Source organism: Monodon monoceros, unplaced genomic scaffold (genome assembly GCF_005190385.1).
Source record: "Monodon monoceros isolate NGI ecotype Baffin Bay Population unplaced genomic scaffold, NGI_Narwhal_1 Super_Scaffold_21, whole genome shotgun sequence".
Lineage (NCBI taxonomy): Eukaryota > Metazoa > Chordata > Mammalia > Artiodactyla > Monodontidae > Monodon > Monodon monoceros.
The window spans coordinates 61125489-61148696 of NW_021703778.1; the positions used below are offsets into that span (position 1 = coordinate 61125489).

Genomic DNA, 23208 nt, shown 5'->3' on the forward strand with positions numbered 1-23208 from the left:
AAAAAAAAAAAAAAAAAAAAAAAAACACTTCGTTGCTGAAAAATGATCACTGATCATCATCTGAACCTTCAGTGAGTTGTAACCTTTTTGCTGGTGGAGGATTTAAAATATTGCAAGAATTACCAGAGTGTGACACAGAGACACAAAGCGAGCAAATGCTGTTGGAAAAGTGGTGCCGACAGACTTGCTCAGTGCAGGGTTGCTACAGACCTTCAATTTGTGAAAAATGCGACGTGTAAAGCACCATAAAATGAAGTGCAGTAAGATGAGTGATGCCTGTACCTCCTCTAGTTGTTTAGCCTGAAACAGTTCTCTCCCTGGATATTCCTGTTCAGTGTATGGTCGTCTGTCCCTGATACTGTACCCATCCAGGGAAGCACAGGGATAGAGAAGCTCAGAGGACCCTCTTTCCCACTTCTCCATCCCACCTTCCAGTAAGGTCACAGAGGAGGAAAGAATAGCCTGAAGACTTAGGGCTCCAGCAAATCGTTTGTTAAAGAAGGTATCACCTGCCAGTATTCTTCCCAGCCTGGCCTAATTTCTAGGCAGCATTGCCGCGATAGGTTGTCGTCATAGGGAAGATAGACCTCTGGACATCAGGCTGGTGTGAACGGAAGAGCCCGGGCCTGGTCATCAAAGAGAAGTGGGTTTAGATCTCAGCCCTGCCAGAATCGAGCTCTAGGGTGACCACCTGTCCTGGTTTGCCTGCGAATGAGAAGGTTCCTGACTCATGAGACTGGAACCTAGAAAGTTCCAGGCAAGCTGGAACGAGCTGGTTACCTCTTTAGCCCTGTGGTCTGAACCTTTCCCTCACCCCATCGGCAGACGGCAGGTGCATCCTATCTCTTGGTAGGTGGGGAGACCTAACATCATTCTGCCTGCTTCCTTATTGCGCTAATGTGTGTGTTTCTTTCTCCATTTACTGCCTCACTGGGATGTTGATTCCCTGAAAGTGGAGACCAGGTCTTCCTGGCTCGCTGCCGTGCTCCTGGAATCTAGCACTGGGCCCGATGCAGAGGGGATCACAGCTGATTGTTAAGGAATGAACAGACAGTGAAACTCTAGGAACCCCAGTTCCCTCGTCTATGGGGATAACGACTCTTAGGGTTGTTTCTGAGAATAATGAGCTAAGCCAGCAAAAGCCCTGGTGTACTCGGTACACCCCTTTTTCTTCCTTCCCAGTGAATGCACACAGATTGGAACGCCAGTTTATCCATCCTTCCCTGGTGTTTACATGGCCCAGTCATGTTCAGGCACCCAGGGTGCTATTTCTTCTTAAACAGAAGTTGGGTTATCTTTAATATAAGATAGAAATCAAACCACATTAGATTATTTTACCTCAGAAGCCAGTTTCAACCGATCCTTTTGAATAGTATAGTTCTATTATTACATATTACTTCAAACTTAATAGAAAAAAATTGATTAAAATGTGTGCCCTGTTCATATCTGACCTGGCTGAATGCCACAAGACACATTAATTGAAAATGAATTTCTACAAACCCAGTCAAGCATCATGAAGATGAAAAATGTACCTTTTCCCCTCCATTCCTTCATTGATTTTTCATTTTCCCCACTCAGAGCTTCATTTAGCAATTTTTCAGTTTCGTTTTGTTGTGGCCTTAATTCATCCCCTTCACTCCCCCCAAAATGAGATAATGTACCATTTTCCTTGTCCTTTTTAAACTGTTCTTTCATGCTGCATTAGTGTAGGGCAGATCCTGATCTTGTCATACATCCCTGTGCTTTATTATTTTTTAGGAAAAGAGGGTAACCTTATTTTTAAAATTCTTACCATGGTGGTTTTTATCAAAGGGAATGCACTTTAAAAATACGTAACTATGAAATTAGTGTTACAACACTTCTAAAATGAATTAAGAGAAACTGCAGCAAAAATAAAAAACCTTTTCAGAGGAAGCGTATTAGATATCAATTATTCTCATTTTTCAGGGTGAGGTATTTGGGGATCAAACACGAGTCCTGTTTTGTTGAGGGAAATCGAGAAAGCTATTTGCCAGATCACAAGAGGCTGAATTGAAAACAAGGCTGGGTCAGGACAAGAGGGAGCAAAGGGAGGTGACTAAAACCCCAGGTGAGTTCTAGAAGGTTCTTGCCTGTCTTGTGCCAACCGTGCCCCAGTCTGTTCGCCGAGTCCCTGGATCTCTAGGGGTTTTGATAACAATAATGGGGATCTTCAAGCTATCTTCCTGTCAAATTTTCAAATAATCGAACAGCATACTTTTCCCATGAAAAGTTGAGAAGGGCTCACATTCAAGTATCCTACTGCTTTATCCTGACCTAGAATTCAGAACCCTGGTTATCTCATTTTGATTAGAAGCTTCGATTGGCAATTAGCCACCTTTGGTACATTTTCAATGGGAAAATGAATTATTTCTTTATCAATGCAGTTTAAAGTAGAAAGTGTTTTTAAATGAGGGCCCATTAGTAGGAGTTAACAAAGGGGGGTGTTGGTGACAGAGGTTTGGAAACCTTATTAATGTGTCGAGTTTCATGATAGGCACATACACACACACCCTGATTTTGAATAAAAGTACCTGTGGACTTTAATTGGTTATTCTTAAAATGAGAATGAAAACAAAATAAAACAGATTTCAAAGAAAATGAACATAAACTTAGTTTGGATTTAAAAAATTGAATTCCCTTTTCCTTACAAGATTTTAAACAATTTAAATCAATGTGATCATCAGTTGTAACATACCTTCTAATATCATGCCCTGTTCCGTCGTGTCTCCTGTTTTACATAAGGCATTTTCAGATACATGTATATCATCATTTGCCAGCTGGTAAGAGAAAACACCCCAAAGCACAATTTCTTAAAAAAAAAACCATATCAAGTGCTATCTAGTATTTAATACTTATTTGCTGCTGCATTTCTTATATTCATTCATTTCTCTCCACATCCCCAACCTCAATATTGAGTTATGTTTCATGAGCCTTGCACAATTGGGTACTATTCACATCCTTCTAATTATAGGGCTGTATCACATTCTGACATCTAACATGAAATGACCCTACATGTCTGTCACCAATGGAAAAAAAATTCCAGGAAGCTGAAAAGCCCTGCAACCTCCTGGGTTGCTGTGAATCCATAACAGGACCTTACTAAATTTTTGTACAATTTCATTTTGGTCTGGTTGACATACAAGGTCTTTTTGAAAGGAATTGGGAGGGATCCTTTCACTATAGGAATCTGTTTCCAAAGGAGTTTATAAAAATGTGTGGATTGATAGGGGTGGTTTCACCTCCTACGAGGACTCTGCTCTTTCACATAAGGTAATTGATGCGGTAAACATCTGTTCCACGTGGGTTTGCTGTCTGGTGCAAGGAAAGGTGCAAACCAAGAGCGGTAGTGGCAATGATGGGTTCTACTCGGGGTGTGCTCGAAGGGCTGAAATGGAACAGAGGAGAGAGACACAAAGCCAGCCTAGAGGACTTGGGAAGAGCTGGCCTGGGAGGTGACTGTTGAGTACTTCCTGACAGAAGACTTCCTGGTGGAAAAAGGAATGGAGGGTGGGAGGGCATGCCTGGTGAGGGCACCAGCCTGTGCAGAGGCCTGGCAGCAGGACCATTGTGTGTCCACGGCACGCTGAAAGTATGGAGTGCCTTCTAAGTAGGGTTCATTGTGGGACAGAGCAGGCACGAAATGAAACTGGGGAGATATATTGGGACCACAGCAGAGGTGCCTCATGTCCACGCTAGGGAGTTGGAACATTAGAAGCTTGGGAGGGTTGTTTTGTTTTGTTTCGTTTGTACTTTTTTCTTTCATTGAAGTATAGTTGATTTACAATGTTGTGTTAGGTTCAGGTGTACAGCAAAGTGATTTGGTTATATATAATCGATCCTTTTCCATTATAGGTTATTACAAGATATTGAGTATAGTTCCCTGTGCTATACAGTAGGTCCTTGTTGGTTATCTCTTTTATATATAGTAGTGTGTATATGTGAATCCCAAACTCCTAATTTATCCGCCCCCCAGAAGCTTTGGACGGTTTTTAAGTAAGAGGATGATATATGCAGCATCTCTGGGGTAAAGCCTAGAAGTCGATGACTCCGTCCAGGTGACTCCAGTGTGTGGGTCTGGTTAAGAGGGATCGCTTAGCTCGAACCATCTGTGCAGGTAACTCAGTTGTGGCTGATGTGAAGAAAAGCCGGTTCCAGTTTTAAGAAACCAGATGACCCCCCCCACCGCCCACCTTAAATATCAATCTGGCCTGTAGTCTTAGAAACCTAGCATCCTGCATTATCAGTTAGGCTGTAAGACATATACATAGTTTGAATTACAAAAAAAAAATCATGCTAACGAAGACAAAATTAGACATCAGTTCAATGAGTTAACATCAGTTAAAAGGTTCTAGATTTTACCAAGATGGGTTTCTTCCCTTTGTTCTCTAAGGGGGTTTACTGTTTGATATTTAAATTTAACTGTTACAAGAAGATTACATTCTTGGGTAACTACATTTTCCAGACCTCATCTAAGTTCTCATTTCTTAATGCCTTGACTTCAGCCTGGTAACTTGGGTCATTTACCACCACCTGGTGACAGCTAGATTTAAATGCAGATTCTTGAAGTGTACATAAACCTCTTGAAGGTCAAATTTACAAACTTACATAGAGCATGGACTTGAGGATACGGGGAGGGGGAAGGGTGAGCTGTGACAAAGCGAGAGAGAGGCATGGACATACATACACTACCAAACGTAAGGTAGATAGCTAGTGGGAAGCAGCTGCATAGCACAGGGAGATCAGCTCGGTGCTTTGTGACCGCCTGGAGGGGTGGGATAGGGAGGGTGGGATAGGGAGGGTGGGAGGGAGGGAGACGCAAGAGGGAAGAGATATGGGAACATATGTATATGTATAACTGATTCACTTTGTTATAAAGCAGAAACAACACACCACTGTAAAGCAATTATACTCCAACAAAGATGTTTAAAAAAAAAAAAAAAAAAAAAGCGAGAGCAAAGGTGCCAAACGGATTTTACTTGCATACCGGCTGCATCGTTCCCTGGATTTTGGGTGCCCCCGATTTTGGGAGCTGCTTTGGAGGTTATGTGTTTAGCAAGTCTGTCTTGGTTCATCTAGGCCTCCAAGAGTCTGTTCCAGACAACTATGCCCCTGAAGTCTAAGGGGTGGATTGTTTAGAGATAATGGATGGACGGATTCTTTGATTCGTCCGTTCAATGTCTGAGAATATGAAGATGATCAAGGCCTTTATCCTCAAGCTGACAATCTAAGGAGGGAGAAATACCAGTAATAACATAGTAGTAGCTAATTTTTGAGTGTTTATCATGCTAGGTGCTATAGGAGACGATATTTCAAGGCTCTTTGAAGTTGGCAGTCAGAAATAACAGCATTTTCCACGCAAATGTGTGATTTAGATATTGTGGAAAAGAACCAAAGGCTTGGGAGTCAGACAATACCTAGAATATTAGCAAGCCCAGACGCGTGAGAGCCTGCTTATTTTAGAAACTGGGTGCCGCACTTGGGAGAAGGCATGGGATGTGCTCCAGGAGCAGACCTCAGGGGGGAGTAACTTGGGGTTCAATGTTGGCACCCCTTCTAGGGCATGAGGGGCCAGCCATGAACTGACTGCCAACCTAAGCATCCTTTTTCTCTAATCCGAGCAAGTCAGCTCTGGCCACAGAATGTACTGTACAAGATGCTTCTATGAGAAATGCTCAAGGATGAAAGCAAATGAGTGTGCACAGCATTCATTTTTAGTGCAAAAGCACAATCGCTTCTTGAAGCATCAGTTGCTGAAAAACGCGATCCTTGTCGTCAGAAGCTTCAGATCCCCTGCATCCTTCCCTCGACCTATTCTTTTTCTCCAGAATGAGATGCCTCCTCACGCTAGCATTAGCCCAGAGTTCTCCCCTCAGCTGTCTCTCCAGATGATATCTCTGCTTTGCATTTATTTCTTTTTAAAACTAAAATCTAGGGACAAAGGTGAGCAGAATCATCTTGGTCTCTTCCTGTGAGCTGTTCATTAGGGTGCCCTTAACCCACACCTCTTGCTTCTCTTGACTCACAAAGCACTCTGATTACTTCAGAGATAGTGAAACTAGCGTGCGTGAAGTCACTTTTTGTGTTATTTGATGAAGTATTACTCCTGACCTTCTTGGAATATTTTAGTTCATTTCAGTACACACTTTACCTATCATTTAAAGATTTTAAAAGCTTTAAAAATTTCTAACGCTATAAGAAGGAATGAAAAAGGGACACTGTAAGGATGATTTTTGCACATTATTCCTACATAAATGAAGGAAATTTAAACAAAACAAACTTTTGTTTTGCTCATAATCCTACCCCAACCCCGGAACGATTTTGTTTATCTAACTTTTCTTCCACCTTTTACTTTCATCATTGTAAACTCTTGTTTTTCTATCCCTTGAGGCTTTTTGTAAACACTTTTCCATTTTGTAATATATTTGTTTTTAGTATTTGTGTAATATATTCCATCCAAGTGATATTCCATAATTTATCACCCATTCCTTTAGTGCTGGACATTAAGGTTATTTCCATTTTCTCTCTATTATAAATAATTGGAGCAAGAACATCTTTGTATATATAGCTTTCTTCCTACATCTGAATTATATCCTTAGGATAAATTCCCAGGAGTGGGATTAGTAGGTCAAAGGGTATGAACAGCTTTATGGCTCTTCATATTTATTGCCACATTGCCCAAAGGGTCATTCTAATTTACAGCACCACCTGCAACACATGAGAGTAGCTATCCCTCCCAGCCCTTCCAACACTGATTTCTTCAGTCAGTAGTTTGGGGCAAATTTAATAGGTACGAAAGGATAACTAGTGACTTTTTAATTGTTAATTTAAAAAATAATTATCAATTTTCTTCTTAAGTATGTTTATTGTATTCTATTTCATATGGTTTGCTTTTCATGTCGGAGAATAATATTTTTTGACACCAGGTGGAATTTAAAATATTTTATCATGAAAATGTCACATTCTCTCAGAACAAAGAGCGTAATGAATCATTACTTAGATTCAACAAGCAGCAACATTTGGCCACATCTGCCTTATCTACACCTTCTTTTCCTTTTATTTTTTCCTTTGTGCAATTATTTTAAAGCAACTCCCAGACATTCTGCATGTTTCCTGTATACTTCATTAAGCATCAATAAAACATGTAGACTTTTTCTTCTGTAATCATAATGCTTATTGCCACACCTAACAAAATTAATGATAATTCCTTGGTCCCATTTACTACTAGTCTGTAATAACATTTTCCAACATGTCTTTAAAATTGTCTCTTAACTGATATTTTGTTCCAGTCAGCATACAGAGAGGTCCACTGTATTTGGTTGTTAGGTTTCTGAAGTCCTTTAATCTAGAGCATATGCTCTGTTTACTCCCCCGGTACCCCCAACTCAAATTTACCCCCAGCCAGTGACTTATTGCAGGAACTAAGTCAGTCGTCCTATAAACGTCCCCGCATTCTGAACTTCACTTTTTGTTTCCTTAATAGCTCAATTAGATTCCGTTTCAACTTTGTTTTGTCCGGGGAGGCAAGAATACTTCAAGGGTGGTGCTGTGTGATTCATTTCGTATTGCTCTGGGGGCACACAATGTCTGGTGATCCCACTTTGGGTGATGCTAAGGCTGATGGTGGATCAGGTGGTGACAGCCCACAACAAAGTCGTAAAGTCCCTCGCCGGCTTTGCCCCTCACTGTCTCATCTGTCCGTGAAGCTTGCTTGAGTCAGTTATTTCCTAGGGGATCGCACAATGGTGATCTTTGAATTCTCTCATTCCTTCCCCACTTATTAACTGGGATTCTTCTGCAGAGTAGAACTTCTTTCTTCATAAACTGGGACTTTTTAGTAATCTCAACGTGCAGTTTGTACAAGTAAGGCAGGATAAATGCTTTTTTCTTTTATCCAAATTGCCAAGCTTCTAAGTAAGGAGTTGGTTCCACTGTCATTTCCGAGGAGTTGTCATTGCTGCTTTGTTTTTGGGTTTCTTTTTTAAGAATAATAAAATACTCAGGGTTTTAAAAAATATATATTCCATGTGTTTTACTCATTATTCTTTTTGATGCTCACATTGTCCCATCTTTGCCCCAAGGGAGACCCTTCATGTCCTTGTTTTCAGGTAGAATAAGGTGTCTTAGGCTCATCTAGTATATTTTTTAAAAGAAAATAAAAGATTATGAATTCATACTGACACTTTCATTTCAAATCTAACAAAACTTTTTTTTCCTTTGATTTTGTACTTGTATTTCTTTTTCTTACACTAAAAATCTTGGTTCCAAATGTTATTATACTACAGTCTATCAAATAGTTTAAAAATACAATACCAATATTACTACCAAAATTTTCCCAGTGAGTGCAATTGTTTATCTTTAGAACACATTCCACTAAAAACATCCAGTCAAATTACCTTGTCCTAACAACACTTGAATTAATTCGTTTAACCAATTTGATATATGGTTAAGTTCTTTCTGTTCTGTTTTCAAATTTTAGGATTCACTTTTTTCCCCTTTTTGGTTTTTATTTTTTGAATCTGCAGAATGTGCTTTCAAAATTGAACTTATGTAACAAGGTATTATCACAAAAGTCTTTGTTCTGTTCTGTCTCCTCCATCTAATTTCCTCCCTCTCCCTGTTGGTAAATATTAAGATTTGTTTGACCTTTGCAGTGTTTCATTTTGCAAATATATATTCATATGTCTTCACCAATTTTACATCAAAGCCAGCATACCATCTACTCCTTACAATATATCGTATCAGGGTTTTAGAGATCTTCATTTTTTCTTGAAGGTTACATAGGCATCCATTGTTAAGATGAACCATAGTTTATCAGGCACTTATTGATGGAGTTCTGTTTTTGTGTGTGTGTTTTCTAAAAAACAAAAATCCTGTGTCCAAGTCATTTCATATTTTGGCTAATGATTCTTTGGGATCTATTCCTAGAAGTGGAGTTGCTGGGTCAAAGGTTAAATGTAATTGTACACTTGTTTTTTAAAAAAATTAATTAATTTTTGGCTGCCATTAGGTCTCCATTGCTACACGTGGGCTTTTTCTAGTTGCAGTGAGCGGGGACTACTCTTCGTTGTGGTGCGTGGGCTTCTCACTGTGGTGGCTTCTCTGGTTGCAGAGCACGGGCTCTAGGCACGCGGGCTCAGTAGTTGTGGCTCACGGGCTCTAGAGCACAGGCTCAGTAGTTGTGGCGCACGGGCTTAGTTGCTCTGCGGCATGTGGGATCTTCCCGGACGAGGGCTGGAACCCGTGTCCCCTGCGTTGGCACGCAGATTCTTAACCACTGTGCCAGCAGGGAAGTCCCTACTTGTACTTCTTTTAGTTATTGCTAGAGTCCCTTCTATACGAATTGTGTCATTTTGCACAGAGAGGGATTTTTTAAAAAAGATTTTGCGGTTGCTCAAATGTCATATGAAAGGTTGTTGGAAAATTAGTGCATTCTTCAAAATCACATGTTATTTATCGAACCTACACACCGTTCCCACTATTGCCCAAGACATGGCCTGGTAGAGAGCACCCTGGTTCCTGCTTTTAGGGAACCTACGATGTGTCTGTGGAGACATGATATGTGAATGAAAAACAAAGTTAGAGTAGTCCAAGATAGATATAGTATAAAAACAAAGGTGAAAACCCAGCTCAAGTCTCTGTCTTTCAGAAGCCTTCCCTGCTTAACCCAGGCCACGTGAGTCCTCAGTCCTCTGAACTTCATTATTACTTTCAGTGACAGTGACCTTTTTCCCAGAGCAAAACTTCTGACACGTAGTTGAACAAATATGAATATACGAACAGGAACAACAGAGCAGAATGTATGAAATGCAGGCTGCTGCATAAATTCAAGTGAAATAATTTTTTTATGTAGAGTTATGTCTGCATTTCCCAAAGCATCGGTGGGATGTTACTAAGGGTTACACAGCAAAATCAGTGCAGAAATGTCAGGCTAAACAGACCTAATGAAACAACTCCACAACCACGTATGATGTCCCAAGCATACCTGGGCACAGAAGCCCCCCCCCCCCGCCTCCGTGAAGCACCTCATGTTCATACTGTTCCACGGAACACAAAAGAACCAATGTGTAGTTTCTATTTGAATGAAAACCAAAGGCTTCTCTTCCAGTTGATTAACTTGTACAAATTCTGCATTTTTGATAACAATTTCCAATTTGTTTCTTTCTAGATTGAATCACTAAAGAAAAAGGTGCAGCAGAAACAGCTCTTAATATTGCAGCTTTTAGAAAAGATATCGTTCTTAGAAGGAGAGGTAAGAAGCTGTGTTTCTTGACGCTGGGGTCTTCCCTGTCATTAAATTTTATGTTGCTGAGCCTATCACCGACACTTAATTAAAAATATGGCTATTTCCTGGCCTTATAAAATTGATTGAAGGTTAACTGCCAACACTGAAAATGAGGTTCTGACAGCTAGTTTTTCTTTACCATCTGACTCTCCTCATTCCCCCTTGCTGCTCACCTCTGCTTTTTGGCTCCCATTTTTCTTATTCAGGAATTTTCTTAGCAAGTCTGATAAGCTGTTGATGAATACTGATAACTCCCCACATCTGTGTTGTATGTTATAATTTGCCAAGTATTTTCACATACATTTCTCAATGATCCTCTCAACAACTTTAAGCAAGGCAAGACAAAGATTATTAGCTCCATGTTAACCAAAAAAAAGAAAAAGAAAAAAGGCACAGAGAAGGCAGGTGGCTTTTCTCAAGGTCACACAGCTTAATACCAGAGCCAGGCTGAGAGACGGACTCCTCATTCCAGGTGACTTAATTTCACCTGGAACTTTTAGGATATTTAGTATTCCTGACTTTCTGGTCTTTTGAAAGGCATTTTGGGGATTCTGTGGAGGTTCTAGGGAAGGAAATTATGAAGTTGGAAGAACCTTAAAAGCTTAGGTGTTACTAGAAGGGGAAGCCTTCTGTTTTCTCTGAAGATTATTTATTAAGAACTTGGCATTGAGCCTCTTGCTTTTGAGCCTCCGTGAATCTCTCCTTGTCTGTGCCCCGCTTGTAGTCCCTCCCGGGTGAGAGACAGCCCAGGAGAGAATAATAAAATAAGAAGACAGGAAAGTAATGACAGTAATTAAGCTCCTAGTGTGTGTTGGGCACTTTTACTTTGCATATCTTTTGTATAACCTAGAGGTTAAGAGTGGAATCAGACTTGCCCAAATTTGAATGCTAGATCTGCTTATTAGCTGGCTGACCCTAGGTAAGTTTCTTAGAATTAGAAATTGAGGATGATAACTGTACCTACGTGTGTGTCTGTGCGATGAGAGTGCATACAAAGTGCCTGATATGCCTAAGCACCCCATCATTTTCTCTTTATTAAGAGCGATGCCCTATGAGTTAGATTATGTTTCCTCCATTTTGTAGCTGGAGAAACTGAGGTTCAGGGATGTTAAGGAATCTGCCCAAGCTGACTGTTAGAAATGGGTAAGCCTGAGCTCTTAACCACCATGTCTGTAGGGATGGGGAGCAGTGTCATTATTTACTCTGTGTGGTGGGGGGGGCTGCCTATAAAAGTCGTAAGCAGAAGTCCCTCGTGGCCCGTGGGGACCTGGCAGCAGACTCAAAGCCCAGGAATCTCACTGTCCTGACAGCTGAGTAAGTGGACACTTGTCTTGTCCCACTGTTTTCCCCTCTGCAGTCACTGAGTCCACCTCCAGCTTTATGAACGGACATTTCTGTTTCTAAGATTGCCCTCTGAAATCACAGCTCCCTGTGGGAGGAATGATACTTTCCCAGTGAGAGTCAGAGAGTGAGTGTCCTGGTGAGAGTCATGGGTCCCGAGAGAGTCTGGTTCCAGGAGGGAGAAACGAGGCGCCAACAGGAGAGGCGGCAGGTTACCCAAGACAGCGCCCACCCCTCTCCCCTTCCCCTGGCTGTGCTACTCAGCCCTCCTGGGAGATTAGGAAATGTCCAAGGGGTACTCTGCATTGAGAAGAGCCTTCCTTACACATATGTGTGCTTTGTTTAATCTTAATTTATTAAATTCCTTTCTTCTCTAAGTTTAGGTTGCCCAGACTCTGAGATGTGGATATGAGTCCACTAGTTTATTTGGGAGGTGATCTCAGGAAGCCCCAGTGGGAGAGGGGAGAAATGAGTCAGGGAAAGGTCAAAGGCCAATAATGGGTGCCTTACAGAGGTTACCACTGTGGAAAGCTGCTGCTCCCTTGCCCTGGGCATCTCTGGAAGATGATGTGCACTGGCCTCTGAGTTACCCTTACCAAAAGGTCAGAAAGCTAGGGCATTTATCCATTAACTCCCATCAGTAGCTGGTGAGGGCGGCTCCTGGGGGTGTGTGGCAATTCTGGCCTGCCCTGGGCAGAGCCAACTGGGCTCCAGGGGGCAGAGGAAGCCCCAGGGAAAGAGTCACAAGTGGCATGCCAGGAAATGGTGAGTGTCCAGAGCATATGGGTGCGTCTGGCTGTGTCTGCTATGTATATCCAATAAGCCATTCAAAAATGGTTTGAAAACCATCATTCCTTGAGCATTTAAACACTGATTATAAATTTGGTTGATTAAACTATTTAAATTCTACTACAAATTTAGAATGACTAATTCCTTTTGATCATCCACCTTAAACAGCAGATAAAACGTAGACAAAATGTCAAGATTTGATAATACATTTACACTTTAACTTATTCTAAAATATTAAGTATCTTGGGTTTAATTTATTTCTTCATTGTTTGTGTTCTTGGTTTTTAGTATCTTCCGAAGGCCAATTTCCCTTAGTTAACATCATTTTGACACTTTCCAGACAAATGCAGTGATCCTTTAGATTCAAAGGACATGGAATACCTTCTCTGAATAGCTAAGGCTAGAGGATGCCAATTCTTGGACGGACACAATTCTTGCTTTACAATATAGGACTAGGTAGCTTCAAGGTGATTCAAACTCAGGACCCCTAATCATTGGGATGCATTGACCTATCTTTAGCACTATCAAAAAGTATGCATTCCTTATTAATATTTTACCGTTCTTTGTCAGACTAGGTAGAGATTTCACCTCCTAGGAGATGAGGTTGAGTTTGGGTACTTGGTTTTCCTCTTCAGGCTGTGTGAGTAGTTTATGATGTTACAAACACACTGCTGACTGACTCCTTGCTAACTGTGTGTGACCACTGATGCCAGTGAATGTCTGCCCCTCTTTCCACCTGCTTGCTGTATGACCACCAATGCCAAGCAGCCCTTCCAAGGGCCCTCAAGTCCTGTGACGACCTGACTTAAAGTTCCTTTTGTTATTCTTTACTACTCAACACAGAAATCTTATAAACAAACATGTAATTAACACTTTATAAAAGAAACTACATCATCTTATATATTAATGCTTCCTAGTTTTAAAAGTTGATGACAAGTTGTAACATATTGTCATCTTTGTTCACTATTAAAACTATCTTTCTCTACACTTTATATTAACTTTCCTTTTGAGTGACATCATGAACACAAGGCATTTCTCAGACTCACCTTGTTCCCACAATACTTTTTTCCTTCTCCTCCTAGTTTTTTTTTTTAATCTTTATTGGAGTATAATTGCTTTACAATGGTGTGTTAGTTTCTGCTTTATAACAAAGTGAATCAGTTATACATATACATATGTTCCCATATCTCTTTCCTCTTGCGTCTCCCTCCCTCCCACCCTCCCTATCCCACCCCTCCAGGCGGACACAAAGCACCGAGCTGATCTCCCTGTGCTATGTGGCTGCTTCCCACTAGCTATCTACCTTACCTTTGGTAGTGTATATATGTCCATGCCTCTCTGTCGCTTTGTCACAGCTTACCCTTCCCCCTCCCCATATCCTCAAGTCCATTCTCTAGTAGGTCTGTGTCTTTATTCCTGTCTTACCCCTAGGTTCTTCATGACATTTTTTTCCTTAAATTCCATATATATGTGTTAGCATACGGTATTTGTCTTTCCCTTTCTGACTTACTTCACTCTGTATGACAGACTCTAGGCCTATCCACCTCATTACAAATAGCTCAATTTCGTTTCTTATTATGGCTGAGTAATATTCCATTGTATATATGTGCCACGTCTTCTTTATCCATTCATCGGATGATGGACACTTAGGTTGTTTCCATCTCCGGGCTATTGTAAATAGAGCTGCAGTGAACATTTTGGTACATGACTCTTTCTGAATTATGGTTTTCTCAGGGTATATGCCCAGTAGTGGGATTGCTGGGTCATATGGTAGTTCTATTTGTAGTTTTTTAAGGAACCTCCATACTGTTCTCCATAGTGGCTGAACCAATTCACATTCCCACCAGCAGTGCAAGAGTGTTCCCTTTTCTCCACACCCTCTCCAGCATTTATTGTTTCTAGATGTTTTTAATGATGGCCATTCTGACTGATGTGAGGTGATACCTCATTGTAGTTTTGATTTGCATTTCTCTAATGATTAGTGATGTTGAGCATTCTTTCATGGGTTTGTTGGCAATCTGCATATCTTCTTTGGAGAAAAGTCTATTTAGGTCTTCTGCCCATTTTTGGACTGGGATTATCACAGCTCAGCTGCGGAGAGTTCTGCATTACCTTCCTCGCCTGTGTAGCAGGGTTCCCGATGCTTGTGGAGTCATTCTTGCTGTATGGCAACAACAGGCGTTTCAGTTTCCTCATTTTTGTCCTGTCCCTAGATATGATATTGGCTTGTCTCCGAGGAGCCCTGGGTTGTTTTACTGGAGAGGTGTACGGCAGGCTATCTGGGCATGACTGTTGGTAGTAGGCTAAAGTGCTGTGCCTACTGTTAGGCCCATTTTATTTGTTTCGTTTTGTTAATTTATTTTTTATTGAAGTATAGCTGAATTACAATTTTGTGTTAATTACTGCTGTACAGCAAAGTGACTCAGTTATACATATATATACATTCTTTTTCATATTCTTTTCCATTATGGTTTATCACAGAATATTGAATATAGTTTCCTGTGCTATACAGTACAACCTTGTTGTTTAAGGCCCATTTTAGTACTGACGGAACTGGGGAAAATGTTTCTTTTTACGATTATGAGGTTGCACTGACATTTTCCAAATTTATCTAATTGTTTTGTTTTACAATACAGGGTTCTGTTGGCCACGAAGAATTTCTATTATGTTGACCTATTCTAACACCAGGACTTTTTATACCTTGACATTCCATCCCCTGCCTTAAACCATAATGATGCCAGTGGTGGTGGTTCAGGTGTCTCTGAAAAGTTTTGGTGGACAGAGCTGGTAACCTCCTATATCTCATCTTATTAATAAAGTAGCTACCCTCTGTTAAGGGCCTAACTGCAGACTCTGGAGCTAGACTGCCTGAGTTCTACTGTCGGCTCTGTCACTTACTAGTTATGTGGTCTGGAGCAAGTTACTTAACTGCTCTGTGCCTTAGTTTGCTAAGGGAGTCCTCTCCACAGAGTTGTTATGAAGACTAAATTAGTTAACACTAAGTGATTAGAAAAGTGCATGGCTCACAGTAAATGCCATGTCTTTACTGTTTCTTCAATGGCTAGGTCCCAGGAACTCCTTTTATTGTTAATGATATATATTTCCTCTTTGTCCTTCTCGTCCTCCTCCTTCTTTTAAATAGAGAATGTAGATGATTTTGGTCCCTGAAATCATCATTTGTACTTACCAATGCTAAAAACTCATTCTATTTTGCTACTCCCACCCCCATCAGATCCCTAGAAGTTAGCGTTAGCCTGGCCCCATCAGACTACGTTTTCATCAACTGATTCAAAAATCTGTCTGATCTGAAAATATGCCCATTCTATTTTTTCTCCAAGTAACTTTTTATTCACTCATCTCTTGAAGAAGAACTATCCCATCCCCTATTTCCAATATAGAAAATTTTATTAAAATAAAATTATGAGTGTATCTTCATTAGGTTGATCAGCTTTCTAAATCTGAACAGATTCCATTTCATTTTTCTCTGCTGAAAATTCTCAACTTTCAGCTCAAGGAGTCTTGGTTTTGTCCATCCTGCATTTAATGTGTGTTGTGTTGCACATAAACCTCTCAATGTGTCTGCTGTGCATTCCTGGGTCAATTATGAATCTTCTGTGCAATGCTAGGGCGGCAGCACCAGGCACCATGTACGAGTTTTCCTGGACATGCATTCTTGTTTAGTGCATGTGTTACAGACCTGGCTGCTCCCTCCCCTGGGCCTGAGGGAGCTGGGGGAGGAGGCAGCTGCCATTCATTTGACATAATTTCCCCAAAATGCCAAGAGGTGCCATACTAGGTCCTTCTTTTCGGGAAGGCGCACAGCCTCCCAAGCCCCCGGGTGGTCTGTATTTCACAGCTCAACACAAGGTGGTGGTATTTGAAAGGAAAACCCTGGAACCTGATTCTCGGTCCTGGAAGCAATCTCTTTCCCAGCACAGGCCAGGCGGCCAGCTGAGGCTGCTCTTTAGTCATAGTTGGCAAGACTCAGAGTGGAGTGTCCTTGCTTTCCTGTATCAAGACCTGTCCTTTTTTTAAGTATTTCTGTCATCCCTCTCTAATTTCCTCCTAGTGCCCATATTCAGGCTCTCATCATCTTTTTTTTCTGTCTTGTCAACCTTGTATTAATTCATGTAAATAAAGCTGCATCTTTTTAAAGCGTGCGGTGACAAATGTTAACTAGACATACTGTGGTGATCATTTTGCAGTGTGTACAGATACCAAGTCGTTATGTTGTACAGCTGAAACTAATATAATGTTATGTCAATTAAACCTAAATTTTAAAAAGTACATAATGAATTTTGACAGTTGTATATACCTGTGAAACCACCACTACAGTCAAGGTATAAAACATTTCCATCATTCCCCAAAGGCCTCTCTCTGTTTCCGTTTTGCAGTCCATCTCTCCATTCACCCCCAGGCAACCAGGGATCTTTTTTGGACTTGCTTGCATTTTGTATAAATGGAATCATATAGTTGTGTGTTCTTTTGTGTCTAGCTAGCTTCTTTCACTCAGCATAAGGATTTGAGATATATCCATGTTATATGCATTCTTTTTTGTGGCAGAATATTTTTTATTGTATTAAGATTCCAGTTTATTTCTCCATTCTCCTGTTGATATACATTTGGGTTGTTTCCAGTTTGGGGCTATTGTGAATAAAGCTGCTGTGAACATTACAAGTCATTGTGTGGACATATGGTTTATTCCTGTTGGGTAAATTCCTAGTAATGGAATGGCTGGGATGTATGGTAGATACAGGTTTAACTTTTTAAGAAACTGTCAGTTTATCAAAGGAGTCGTATATTTTACCTTCCCACCAGCAGTTGGAATGTTCGTTTCTCCACATCGTCATCCTGACTTAGTACTGTCTTTTTTTTTTTGGCCGTACGCGGGCCTCTCACTGTTGTGGTCTCTCCCGTTGCGGAGCACAGGCTCCGGACGCGCAGGCTCAGCGGCCATGGCTCACGGGCCCAGCCGCTCCGCGGCATGTGGGATCTTCCCGGACCGGGGCACGAACCTGTGTCCCCTGCATCGGCAGGCGGACTCTCAACCACTGTGCCACCAGGGAAGTCCTGTCAGTCTTTTTAATGTAGCCATTCTAGAGGGTGTGTGGTGGTATCTCATTGTGGTTTTTATTTGCATTTCCACGGTCACTAGCGATGCTGAGCGTGTTTTAAATGCTTACTGGCCATTTGTATATATGAAGTGTCTGTTCAAATCTTTGGCCCATTATTTTACTGAGTTCTTACTTATTTACTGAGTTGCTAAGAGTTCTTTATGTATTCTGGATACCAGTTCTTTGTCAGATATATGTACTGTGAATATTTTCTCCCATTTCATGACCTGCTTTTTCGTTTTCTTTTCAATTTAGATCTAAGATCCATTTGGAGTTAATTTTTGTGTTTTGTGTGAAGTAAGGATTGATATTCTTTTTTTCACCATAGCTATCCAACTGTTTCCTTTTAATGTCTCCTTAATTTCTGATATTGATCATTTGTCCCCTTTCCCCCTTCTTTGATCAGTCTAGCTAGAGTGTTATCAATTTGTTGTTTTAAAAAAAATTAAAATAGCTTTTGGCTTTGTTGATATTCTCTATTAGCTGTTTTCTGTTTTATTGAGTTTTGTTCTGATATTTATATTCCCTGCCTTGTAATTATTTTGGTGTTACTTTGCTCTTCTTTTTCTAGCTTCTTGAGGTAGACCTTAGGTCACTGATTTTAGTCCTTTCTTTTAAATATAAGCCTTTAAAGCTCTAACTGTCCCTCTGAGCTCTGCTTCAGCTGCAACCTACAAGTTTTGATATGCTGTATTCAGCATATCAAAATGTTTTCTAATTTCCTTTGAGATTCATCTTTGACTTACGGATTATTTAGAAGTGTGTTGTTTAACTTCCAAATATTTGAGGTGTTTTTAGGTATCTTATTGGTTTTGATTTCTAATTTGTCGTGGTCCTAGAACATACTTTGTATGGTTTTCATTCTGTTAAATTTATTGAGAATTGTTTTATGGCTCAGCATATGGTTTCTCTTGGTTGAATATTGTTAAAAAAAAAAAAGAGAAAAAAGTCTTCTGCTCTTTTTGTGTGTTCTATAAATACCAATAAGATTTAGGTCATTGATAATATTGTTTAAATTATTTATGATTTTACTGGTTTTTGTATAATTGTTCTATTGCTGAGAGGGGTGTTAAAATCCCTTGCTATGGCTTTAGACTGTCTCTTGCTTTGTTTAATTTTGTTATTTTTTTACTTCATATATTCTGAAGCTTTGTTATTAGGTACGTAATTTTTGATTGTTGTGTTTTGGAGATGAATTGATCTCATTATTATGAAATGGTGTTCGCTACCTTTGTTCATACTCTTTGTCTTGAAGTCTATTTCATCTGGTATTAATATTACCCTTTCTGCCCTCTTATGTTTACTGTTTGTATGGTATATCTTTTTCCATCCACTTATTTTTAACTGATCTGTGTCTCTCTATTTAAGGTAAATATTCAATACATCTCCTATCGACAATATATAGTTAGGTGTTGGTTTTTTTAATATATTCTGATATTCTGTCTTATACTGAAGTATACTGTCCATTGACAATTATTATTGATATGGCTCAATTTATTTAGGTCTGCCATTTTATTATTATTATTTGATTACTTTTTATTTTATTTCATTTTATTATTTTATTTTTGGCTGCGTTGGGTCTTTGTTGTTGTGCGATGGCTTCTCTTGTTGCGGAGCACGGGCTCTAGGCACACAAGCTTCAGTAGTTGTGGCTCGCAGGCTCTAGAGCGCAGGCTCAGTAGTTGTGGTGCACGGGCTTAGTTGCTCTGTGGCATGTGGGATCTTCCTGGACCAGGGCTCGAACCCGTGTCCCCTGCATTGGCAGGTGGATTCTTAACCACTGTGCCACAAGGGAAGTCCCTATTATTTGTTTTCTATTTAGTCCCTCTGGTTTGTTTTGTCTTGTTCCCCTCTCTTGCATTCTTCTGGATTATTCCAGTATTTTTTAGAATTCTATTTTAATTTATCTATTGGCATTTTCTGTGTCTTTAATATTTTAGTGGTTGCTCTAGGAGGTACTACAATATACTTCATTATGTGTTCACAGTTCACTTAGAGGTAATATTGTACCATTTCATGAAAAATGTAGAAGTCTTGCAATGATAAGGTCCATGTACCCCTTCCCCTGCTGTTAGAGTTATCTCATGTATTGTATCTTATATATACTATAAACCCACAGTACATTGTTATAGTTTTTAACAGTCATAGGTATTTTAGAGAAATTAAGAGAAAATAATCATCTTTTATGTTTACTCATATAGTATTTATTTCTGATGTTCTTTACTCGTTTCGGAAAATCTGAGTTTCTTTCCAGTATCATCTCTCTTCAGCCCGAAGAACTTTTATTTAGCATTTTGTATAGAGCAGGCCAGCTGGGGACAAATCCACTTAGTTTTTCTTATTTTAAAGTAAGGCCTCTAGTTCACCTTCATTACTAAAATATATAGAGTTCTAGTTTGACAGTTTCTTTCTTTTAGTACTCACTCCCTTTTGGCTTTTGTAGTTTTTGATGAGCAACTTTTGGTAATTTAAATTATCGTTCCCCTATATGTAACAGGATGGCTTTCAAGGTTTTTCTTTGTGTTTTTCAGTAGTTTGACTCTGATTTGCCAAGGTATGCTTCTCTTTGAATTTATTCTGTCTGGGTTTGCTGAGATTCTTGAATTTGTATACTTATGTCTTTCACCAAATATGGGAAAATTTCAGGCATTATGTCTTTTCTCCCCCCCGCCCCCCCAAAAAGTATCTGGAAAACCAGTAAGTGCTTTTCTTTTTTTCTTTTTTCCTAGCCATTATTTCTTTGAATATTTTTTTCTCAAGTTTCTCCCTTCTTTCCTTCTGTGATTCCAGTATCTCTATGTTAGGCTTTTAGAAATTGTCCCACAGTTCTATGAAGTTCCATTTATTATTTTCAACATTTTCTTTATCTTATTTTGATTGATTTCTATTAATGTGTCTCTGTGTCCTCAAGTTTACTACTGACTCCTTCCTTTGTCATATCCATTCTTTTTTTAAGGCAATCTAGTGATTTTTAAATTTCAAGCATTGTATTTTTCTGTTCTAAAGTTACCATTTGTTTTCTATTTATATTTTCTATTTCTTTCTGTTTTTTTTTTTTTTTTTTTTTTACTCCTTCATCAGTGATATAAAGGAAAATAGGCTTGTGATTGTTTTAAAAGGTAAAGAATCTGGTTAGACTCAATTGCACCCTGCCATAATGTAGTGGGTGATGGCTTAGATCTCAGTTCGGTTCTTTAAGCCTTGGCTGCATACTTCTCTTACTTTGCCCCACACATACGTGGTTCAGGGGTCTCCCAGAGACTCGAACTGAGTTTATATACAAAATTCAGAATTTCAGTCTTCTCTGACCCTTCCTTTTTGGCTTCCCCCTTACTCTTGGTAACCCTGGTTATTCTTCTATCCCGTAGACTCCTACTGGTTTTCTTCTACCAGAAAGATGATTTTTCTGTTGAATTTTTACTGTGTCTGTGCTGCCAGCACCATGACTGTACTGCCCTTGGGCAAAGCTGCAAACAAGAAAAAATGAATCACAAAGAACCCATTCAGTACTTGTCTTTTGCTCCAAGCTTTACCTCCCCTCTAAAACTTGCCCATCCTTGTTGAGTCTTTAAAGACCTCAGCAGTTATCTTTTGTCCAAGGTTGATAGCTGTTCTTTGAAGGAGGATCTATTCATTAAGCACTTACTCCTATATACTTGAAGTGCAGCTCTCACTCTACCTGGAAAATTGTAATGACCTCCTTGCTTGATCTTCCTTGCCTATAGTTTTATTTCCTTCCAGTATAATTTCCACTCAGAGCCCAAGTGTTTGAAATAAAATCTTGACCTTGGTCTTATAGGATTGGGTGTGGAGTCTTGGTAATGGCATACATAGTCCTTTATAACCAACTCCTGCCCTCCTGTGTACTGCAGTCAGGTGCCTGTTCTCAATCTGGTATGTTTCCATAATTCTGGATTACTTATCCCTTTTGTTTCCCTTACTCTCTTCCCCTTGCATAATTCCAGGAAATCTTCACAGACAATTCAGTCCTTTTCCCCATTTTGAGTTAGGCATCCCCTCTGAATCACCCCCATAATATTCTCTAGGTCCCTCTGGCATGGGACTTGTGACTTTGTTCTGTGATTTTCTGCTTAGGTGTCTCTATCTGCAAAAGACTGAGCTCCTCAAAGGCTGCAAATCACGACCTATTTCTTTAACTGCCAACATCCTCCCCCTACCTGATTTTACATACTACCTGATACGTACTCAGGGTTTTATTGTTTTTAACTGATAGTATTGCATTTTTAAGCGTATAGGTTTTTGTATCCGTGCTTCAGTGGATAGCTGATGCGTACACATAGAGTCCCTCTGGAATAGAACAAAGGAATTGGGGCTACCAGTACACTATTCACTGTATACCAGTTGGGGCACGCTTGCTAACTTTGTCTTTTATGCCCCCTAACTATAGGAACTCAGCCCAGCATTGTAAGAAATCCTCATGATTAAAGTCTACATTAAGAAAGGATAAAACAGTAGGATTGCTGAAGCTTGTTAATAGGCAGGCCTCTTCTGCCTTTTTCTTTCCATATGAATGGAAGACTTCAAATATTTTCGGTGAAGCTGTGTGTGTGTGTCTGTGTGTGTGTGTGTAAATGGTGAGGAACCCCTGGCAGTTAGCCAGCACCATTCTCCCATACTGAGCACCAGGTGACAGATGCAGAGCCCACAGATCTGTCATGGCTTGTCAGCTGCTAGGGAACCTGGAATGCATTCTCTTCCTTTATACCGTTTCCCATTTATCGGAAGGGATTCCTAGACCTTTACATCCTGCAGAACGTGAGTTTGTACCAGAGCTGCTGCTTTGCACCTTGGTATCAGACATTCAGAGCAGGAGCTCTTTCAAAACAAATGAGCTTCTGTTTCCAAAGAACTTTTCAACTTTCATGTGTTGTCTAGTGTCTTGGAATACAGTGCCTTAGCTTCAGCTCCAACTTAAAAAGAAAAGACAAATGCTTAATTTGTTTCTAGTTATGCAAATAAAATGCTCATTTTAAAAGCATATATACATTTATTCAATAAATATTTATCTTGCGTCTCCTACATACCACACATGCTCTGATAATACAGCCAGAAAGATAGTTACGGTCACTGCCTCATGAAAATTTAGTCTAGTATTACAGAAAATATATAGAATAACTTAAAAAAAAATCCAAAAATCTCTGAATTTTTTTAAATGTGTCTTTTTGGCCTTTGGATTTTAAGCACCAGCACTTCATCTATTTTTTTAAATTTAATTAATTAACTTATTTTTGGTTGCATTGGCTCTTTGTTGCTGCATGCGGGCTTTTCTCTAGTTGCGGCGAGTGGGGGCCGCACTCGGTGTGCGAGCTTCTCATTGCGGTGGCTTCTCTTGTTGTGGAGCGTGGGCTCTAGGCGCGTGGGCTTCAGCAGTTGTGACACGCGGGCTCTAGAGCGCAGGCTCACTAGTTGTGGTGCACGGGCTTAGCTGCTCCGTGGCATGTGGGACCTTCCCGGACCAGTGCTCGAACCCGTGTCGCCTGCATTGGCAGGCAGATTCTTAACCACTGTGCCATGAGGGAAGTCCAACACTTCATCTATTTTCATTTCAAAACCCTCAACACTCTTGCTCCCTTGTCCTTCATTTCCCCACGGGGCAAATTTCCAATTCCTGAGCATCTAATCATCAACCTATGTAATGTT

At 40.1% G+C, this 23208-nt stretch overlaps 1 protein-coding gene across 15 annotated transcripts in view; it reads left to right on the top strand.

The window, feature by feature from the left end:
* LOC114904818 (myocardial zonula adherens protein) overlaps positions 1 to 23208 on the top strand; it is a 136925-nt gene that overhangs the window by 94944 nt on the left and 18773 nt on the right. For 14 of the 15 annotated variants that reach the window (XM_029239151.1, XM_029239142.1, XM_029239152.1 and 11 more), the window contains one exon: positions 10187 to 10270. In XM_029239151.1, the coding sequence (XP_029094984.1) occupies positions 10187 to 10270 (84 nt within the window). Of the gene's footprint in view, positions 1 to 1947; positions 2090 to 10186; positions 10271 to 23208 lie in introns of all 15 variants that reach the window. The other variant, XR_003796037.1, reaches the window with a different exon arrangement.